At 44.0% G+C, this 8,377-nt stretch overlaps 1 protein-coding gene across 2 annotated transcripts in view; it reads right to left on the minus strand.

Annotated features, from left to right (window-relative positions):
* The window catches only part of MSH3 (mutS homolog 3), a 298,610-nt gene that overhangs the window by 155,028 nt on the left and 135,205 nt on the right, over window positions 1-8,377 (minus strand). For both annotated transcript variants that reach the window (XM_019516941.1, XM_019516940.1), the window contains exons 10-11: window positions 7,202-7,286; window positions 5,622-5,731 (exon numbers count right to left, since the gene is read on the minus strand). In XM_019516941.1, coding sequence (XP_019372486.1) covers window positions 5,622-5,731; window positions 7,202-7,286 — 195 coding nt within the window. The remainder of the gene's footprint in view (window positions 1-5,621; window positions 5,732-7,201; window positions 7,287-8,377) is intronic.

Below are 8,377 nucleotides of genomic sequence, written 5' to 3' on the forward strand. Positions count from 1 at the left end.
TTTTTTTTTTTTTTTTTTTTAGTCATTTCCTTAGTATATCCTAGGGGTGTAAGACAGCCCTGTGTGCCAGAACAAGCCCACAGGCAAGTTCCAGCCCACAAAGCTTCTCTATACAGTCCAAGCTACCACCAGGCACCAGGCCTGGCCTAGCACAGAACTAGGGGCCTTTGGCCCTGCTGGCCTTGGCCATCAGTGGTGAGCGTGGCTTGCTACCACTATACTTAGACTCATTTCTCTGGACCCCTCAAAGCCACCAGACCCCTTGCTCCCACCACCACTCCCAGACCCCTCACTACTACCACAATAACCGCTGCAGCAGTCCACATGTCTCAGGCTGGATCCAACCCACCAGATGACCAGCAGTGTGGATCCAGCCTGGGGCCCTGGTGAGTTCAAGGGCCCTGGTACAGCCTTTCAAATAAAAGGCACTTAGCTGTATAAAGTTTTGGTTTTACAGTCCTTCAAATTCTGGGCCTTGGCAAGATCAGTACACAGGCTGCATCTCCTATCAGCTTGATTACTGCTACCTATAGGATTCAGGATAGTTCTTGTTACTTCCAAATGTCCACACAACACTTTAAGATGACTGTGATGGTGCAACCCATTTTAATGGCACATTTATGGAAGTTCAATATCCGATCATTTACAAATTCCATCCTAGTAATGCCAGCTTCCTTTAGGAAATGTGCAAGCTTACTAAACACTGCAGTTAAACATGATTCAGAAAATAACAGACAGTGGTTGGGGCATTGAACCTATACCTTGTGCCTGGTTCCTCCAATGCTATTTCAGGTGCCTGTTTGATAACTTAGCCCTGATTTTAAAAGATGTTAATATCTTTAACTGTATTAACTGTGCCTCCTTGTGAAAAATTCTGCATTCATGTGTGCAGATCCTGGTCAATGCCATATTTAAAAGGAGTAAGGTTGCAATACCAGATACCAATGTGTCAGGCTGGGGTTGGATTCTCACATTGCTTTCAATCCCATCAAAGAGGCATCACTGGTCACCAGGGTAAAGAGAGCCCTGAAGATCCAATACCAGAAGTCCTCAGTTGTCCACTTTACAAGGAACTGCTCAGCCACAAAATAGTTTTGCTCTCTGGGAAGAAACTTCTGGCTTAAGTATAGGATTGGGTGTTCTTCATCCTTAAAGTTCTGAGAGAAAACTCCCCAAGACCTTGCAGAGGCACCCATCTGTAAAAATGAACCTGTCATCCAACTCCGGACTGTGCAGCAGAGGCAGTGTATAGCATCTATTTAATTTCTCTAAATGCCCACACACATGCTAGAGATCACTGCACAAAACGGGGTGTTATATTGTGCAGTTTGTCTGTTAGTGGGGCAGCTATTGATAAAAATGTGGGATAAAGCACTGCTAAAAACTTTCCAATCTGAGAAAGGACTTCAGTTGCCTTTTTGTTCTGGATACTGTGAACTCCACTAAGGTCTTTACCTTATCAGTGACAGGTCTACTCTTCCCATTGCCTAAAGTATACATCAAATATGTAGTTTCTGCATAACTGAGTTGGCATTTTGCTGGATTTGCTATATGGCCTGCAACCCAAAGGGACAGCAGCACTGCCCTGACCCCTGGAGATGTTCCTCCCAGGTATTTGAACACAATTACATCATCAAGGTATGCTGTGGCATACTTGATGCAGCTGTAGTACCTTGTCTGTTTGGCAATGGAAGATGGCTGGGCTGTCATAAAGCCTTAAGGTAAGAGTTTTGAACTGATGCAGCCCTCAGAGTATCATGAATGCTGTTCATTCCTGGGATTCTAGAGCTAGAGAGATCTGCCAGTAATCCTTTGCCAAATCCAACATTGTTATATATATAGACTTCCTCAGCTAATACATCTGGCAGGCGGGGGGGGGAGGGGGGAAGGTCCTTTTTGGTTATCAAACTGGTAGTCCTGTGTTGCTGTGCCCACTTTCTCTCCATGGAGGTCAAATTCCAGTATCCGGTGTAGGAACTCTACCAAAGCCTTGTAGCCATACAAGGTCCTTCCTGTTTGGGGTTCAGACTTTGCTGAGTCAGGCCCTCTGTTCTAGCAGGGTATTTTCTACAGTCCAATTCAGTGTCTAGGAAGTTCTCAACTAGGTGATGCTACATAACTGGACTTCCTTAGGAGGGCCGACTCGCCTTTCTTAGGGGGACAGATTGCTCTGTATGTATACTTAAGTATGGTTTTTTGCAGGAGTTATCAAAACAAAACTTCCATGGTTAGATTCATAAGAAATTATTAATGTCATTTTAAGTCCCCCTTGACTAACAAATTCATTACTCTCTTGGTGTACTCTTTTTAAGTATTTGTGAACAGCTAAATTTCTTCCCTTATTACTGAGAAAACACAGACATTAAGAACACCCTTGAAATGCCCTCAGAATTCTTAGTTTCCAGACCCCATGCCACTGTTGATCTAATTAACAGGTTAAGTTGGTCTCAATAAACCCTACCCAGACACATTCCAACTTTTAGTACAGTGGTTCTCAAGTTTTTTAGATCAAGGCACCCCTCAGAAAATGACAGCTCTAAGTTTTCACTTATTTTTTCATTATGGAAAAATAATAGAACACTTTCTGTTGCAATGAGCTCAGAAAGACTACAACAGGTCAGATTTTTTTAACATCATGGATTCTCATTTGAAATCTTTGGGTTTACCTTAAAAATCATGTTTGTACACCTAGCAGCGCCAACACTGCATGGCATCCTGTAGCATCCATGAAAGGACCTCAAGACAACACAGGGTGCTGCAGCACATTCTCTGAGAATTACTGTCTTAGTGAAATGAGATTCATTTAGTAGCATGTTTTGAAGCTACACATTTTTTGATCGTTCCAACTAAGTCTGAACCTCAGCTACAGGAAATATACATTCACACTTTTCAATATATAATACAACATAATTACTGATTGAACCCAACCGATTAAGGAAGGGAAAAAATATTTGCGCAGAAAACTGCATTCCAAGAGAAGAAACAAAGATTATAATGTCTTTCTTGCAATCAGCTTTGTATGTTACTTTAAATAATAATGTACAATGTCTAATGCACTTTAAGTACACAAAATTATGAAAAAGTCAAGAGTGGAGAAATATACCAAAATAACACACACATACTGAGTCACTCCACTTTGAAAGAGAATTGTGCTTTAACTGGTCCAGATACAAGTCTTATTTCTACTCAGAGGGGAAAACCCTCAGTGCCAATTTCTTTCTAGTTGCCAAAATACAAGTGAAGAGGAGTGGAGACCAGGACTACAGAAGGTTCTGGCAGGAGTCTGGATGTATGAAGACTAACATCACCACCTGAAGCAGCTCCAAGTTCCTAACAATAGAATTTCCCTGCTTTTCATGTTCTTAGCACTTATAGGTTGGTAGTGGATTGTGTTTCTCCCACTGGTCTTATCACTATCAAATCATTTTGTAAAGGAGAAGGCAGAAGTGATTCTTTCCCTTCCCACTTTGCAATCCCTAGGATCTTGCTGTGGTAAGCCTGTGCTCCAGCACCTTCTACTGATAACATTATCAATAAATTCCCAGAAGTCCTCATATGGCTACACCAAAATGCAAATATAGAACAGAAATAATACTACAGTGGAGTCGCATCTTATATGGGGGTTAAGTTCTAAAGTCAGCGTGTAAGACAAAAATTGCGTATAGTCAAAATTACCTTTGGGCTTGCCCAGTGGTACAGCCCGTTCCCTCCCCCATCCAGTGGTACAGTCCCTCCTTCCTGCCCAGGGCAGCCTGCATCAAACTCCCGCCCCGCCAGCGTGCACAGCTTCCCAGCAGGGCTGCTCCCAATGTACCTGATTGGCCCTGTGCACAACACTGCGGGGAGCAGCTGCAGGCTGAATCCAAACAATTGGCACTCCGGGGCATACATGTATGATGAATTCGCTTACATTAAATGCACGTATGATGCGACTCCACTGTACTGCTAATAAAGAGGCCAAGAAATTCTATTCTTTTTTTTAATAAAAGGAAAAAACCCACAATAAATCTGATAGAAATAGGATACTATGATCAAACTATAGGCTCACCTAGTTAAAGTTTTGCCTACTTAAAAAAGGACATTCCAAGTGGTCTTGGGAAACAGAAACTAGTTAGCGTTACTTTGCTAATAGAAACATGGGATAAACTAAAACAAGTTAGAAAATACATTAAAAAAACAACAACATACAGCCTTACTAGTTTGGCTTCTATAAAGAAATACACATTCTTTTTTAATACACGATGGCAAAAAATAGACAAATGAAAACTAGGATATGAATTTCATTTTTAAAAAGCCCTCTACAAAGTCCCTTACAAAAAAACTAATAAGAAAATTAAGTAGGCATGGGCTGATAGTTAAAGTGCTATAACAAGAACCTGGTTGAGACAGAAACACAAATGAAGGTCAATTATCAAAATATAAGAAAAAATGTATATGTAGGGTTTTCCGACATTCAATTCAAGAAGTGTTAGTGTATCTTTTACTTAGAGGTGCACTGATACATCGGTCCGATACCAGATCAGCACCAATATAAAGAAAATTGACTATATCGAAAAAATCAGCCTGATTTGGCTGATAAACACCTGTGCCTGTGAGCAGATGCAGCACAGCACACAGGCAGCGAGGAGCACAGCCTGGCAGCTTGGACAGCTGCGTACAGCTGGTAAGTCCGTACTGGTGAAAAGGGAGAGGGGAGGGAAGGGCCATGGGGAGGGGTGAATGGGGCAGATCAATGCCCCCATGGTGAGGGAGCAGTGGGGCTGGGGCAGGCACTGCCCAGCCAGGGCAGGGAAGGCGCAGGACAGAGCCACACCTCGTCTGGGGGGCACAGGGAGGGGGACAGTGACTCCTACCACTGTCTGCTGCTGGGCTGGAAACAGCTTGTCCGGCAGCTTGTTTGCTTGTCCAGCAGTTCCTGCTGCTGCTTCTGCTGTTCATCTGGGAGTGGATGGGGGGGGTGTATGCCTCCAGATCTGTGCGGGGTGGCCTGGACAGGCTGCAGCTGCAACTGGGGACAGGGTCCATGCTTCCAGCGCCACTGGCACCTGCTCCAAGCCCAGCGTGGCCCCTGGCCACAGCTGCAGCCCGCCCAGTCCACCCTGTGCAGATTCGGGGACACATGCCCACCTCTCCCCACCCCCGGGCCTTCCTGGACAAGCAGCAGAAGCAGCAGCAGAAGCCGCTGGACAAGCAGACAAGCTGCTCCTTGACCAGCAGCACACAGCAGCGGGAGCTGCCTCCCCACCTTTCCCTGTGCCTCCTGGATGAGCTGCAGCTCTGTCCCATGCCTGCCCCGCCCCAGCTGGGCAGTACCTACCCCAGCCCCACTGCTCCCCCACCTCCACACCCCTTCCCTCCCCCTTCTTTCACCACAACAGACTTATCAGCTGCATGCAGCTGTATTGGAAATCAGATTGGTATCGGCCAATATGCCTCCTTAAAAATTGGCTATCGGTGTTGGCCCCCAAAATCTCCATCAGTGCACACCTACTTTTACTACTTCATTATTTCTTAAGCTTGCTATGGAGCTTAGAACTCACAGGAAAAAATAATAAACTCAGCTTAATAAGCATTATGATTCATAAAGCCCAAATTAATGTTAAGGTAAAGAGTTATTTCACCTGGATTTCATGAGAGGTTGTATCACCCATTTCTTTAATTTCCGACGTCCAAAGCAAGTTTTGGTATGATCCAAGACCCAAAATAAGCTGCCTTTTGTTTTCATGTCAGTCTAAGGTAAAAATAAGAGGACTGGTTCTATTAGCTGAATAACTATATAAACATCTAAAAAAACTAGTATTATTCTAAGAAACCATTGAGTTTAGCTTTAATACTGGAATTAAGCCTGCTGTTGTTTTACCCATTTGTATATAATACTTTACACGCAACTCACATGGAAAAAAGAAGTTAGCCATGTTAGTCTAAAGTCAGACAGAAGGTATGGCAGGGTGACACTTTGGAGAATAATTCATTCAGGGAAGCATGAGCTTTCATAAACAATGGCCTAAGTTCATAGCATCTGAGCATTATGCCTCTCTGAATTATTTTTTCTTTAAGGTGCCACCGTCGCCTGCCTTCTGCCTGAACCATACATGAAAGTCTGCAGAGGCAGGTGTCCATAAGAAATGTATTTTTTCCTTCTTTTAACCTTATCAAACTTTCTCACAGGTTAGCCTTTCAAATCATTTGGGATAAATTCTACACATTAAATGAAGTGAATGTGCACGAGTCAGCAGTACAAAAGGTACTTGTATTTACAGGACTTGTATCTAAATCCTACAGATATTTTTGAACACAGAATCACCGAAAGTTTGGCTTGCAAGGGACCTCAGGAGGTCATCTAGTCCAAGCCCCTGCTCAAAGCAGGACCATCTTCAACTAGACCATACCAGCCAGATCTTGAAAAACTCCAAGAATGGAGATTCCACTACCTCTCTGGGTAACCTGTTCCAGTGTTTTACTACCCTCCTAGTGAGAAAATTCTTCCTAATATCTAACCTAAGCGTCCCTTGCTGCACCTTGAGACTGTTGCTCCTTGTTCTGTCATCTGCCACCACTGAGAACAGTCTAGCTTCATCCTCTTTCAAGCGTCCCTTCAGGTAGTTGAAGGCTGCTATTAAATCCCCTCTCAGTCTCCTCTTCTCTAGACTAAATAAGCCCAGTTCACCCAGTCTTTTCTCATAAGTCATGTCCCCCAGCCCCCTCACCATTTTTACTGCCCTCTGTGGGACTCTCTCCAATTTGTCCACATCCTTCGGGTAGTGGACGATCCAAAACTGAACACAGTACTCCAGATGTGGCCTGAATAGAGGTGCTGAATAGAAGGGATCACTTCCCTTGACCTACTGGCAACACACCTACCAATGCAGCCCAGGATGCCATTAGCCTTCTTGGCAACAAGGGCACACTGCTTACTCATATACAGTTTATTGTCCAGTGTAACCCCTGGGTTCTTTTTTGCAGAGCTGCTGCTTACCCAGTCATCCCCCAGCCTGTACTCGTGCATGGGATCATTCCATCCTAAGTGTAGGACTTTGCACTTGTCCTTGTTGAACCTCATGAGATTTCTTTTGTCCCAGTCCTCCAATTTGTCTAGGTCACTCTGAATCTTAGCCCTACCCGCCAGCATATCTACTAGTCCCCTCAGCTTGGTCTCATCTGCAAACATCTCAACCTTTAACATCAATTATATTTTTCTTACCTGATTCTGTAAAATTTCCAGATTTTTCAGTGTTGTTGCATTAATTTTCATGTATTCAGCTTCACTTGACAACTGTTTAAAATTACTGGGGGAAAAAATTCAGATGTTACCATATTTACTCAAATACTCTCCCCACTCCCCATCCCCAAAATTGCATAGGGGAGAGAGGGAAGCCCCTCATCTTATAATCACATATAGAGAAATCTCATTAAATACAGTGCCTATTATCAAACTGCTGCCAAAAGCAAAATGTGCTCAGCAATGGAAACCAACTATTAACTTGATTAAATGTAGCCAACACTGAGCATGACTAGAAAACACATGGCCCATAACAGGAATATATTCTGATAAGAACCCACCTTTTTTATTTTAATAACATTTCATTTCCAGGGCTAAATTAGGTCCAAATTAAGTTCCAAATTTCCACTAAGCAGAGCTCAGTCATTCAAGTCTGCATGGTACTACCACCAGGCATGTATCCTACCTCCTAGACTCTTCAGCCTGGGGCTTCAGATACTCCCAAATCCAAGACAGACATCCTATGTCCGAGCCTCAAGACTGGAAGCCTTGGAGTTAAGATGTCCCCTAGTCTCACTTGCCCCTAGCCAAAAGGCCAAAGGAGCAAGCTAGAAGGAAAGCCTGAGAGCAATCCCCCATCACCATAAATTATGTAGCCAAGATCCTTGTATTTTGAGGCATTTGTAAAATCCAGCAGTGCAATGGATAGGTCTCCACCATCTAACTACACCAAATCATTCAAGGCCAAGAAGAATGGCATCTCCACTGCCAAGTGAGTAAAACCACCTGGGATGAAATCACCTCATGATGCCCCTTAGGCTTCCTCCTAGCAAAAAGGCCAAGACCAGAACCCATCATAAAGGTAGGTTAGTGCAGCCCACCAACCCAGACATAGTGGGGCTCACTGAAACGTGGTAGGACCCAATGCACGACTGGGCGGTGAATATCAAGGGCTATAGGCTGTACAGGAGGGATAGGACAGGGAGGAAAGGTGGGGGCATAGCACTCTACATTAAGGAGGAATACACATCCTCGTCAATTAGCTAAGAATCAGAGGAGGGGCACCCTGAAGTGCTCTGGGTTAGAATACAGGACAGTCGAGGGGAAAGATTTAACGGTGGGGGTCTACTAGAGACCACCCAACCAAGGGGAAGAGCT

This window comes from Gavialis gangeticus, unplaced genomic scaffold (assembly GCF_001723915.1).
Source record: "Gavialis gangeticus isolate Ggan-Ray unplaced genomic scaffold, GavGan_comp1, whole genome shotgun sequence".
NCBI classification, from domain to species: domain Eukaryota; kingdom Metazoa; phylum Chordata; order Crocodylia; family Gavialidae; genus Gavialis; species Gavialis gangeticus.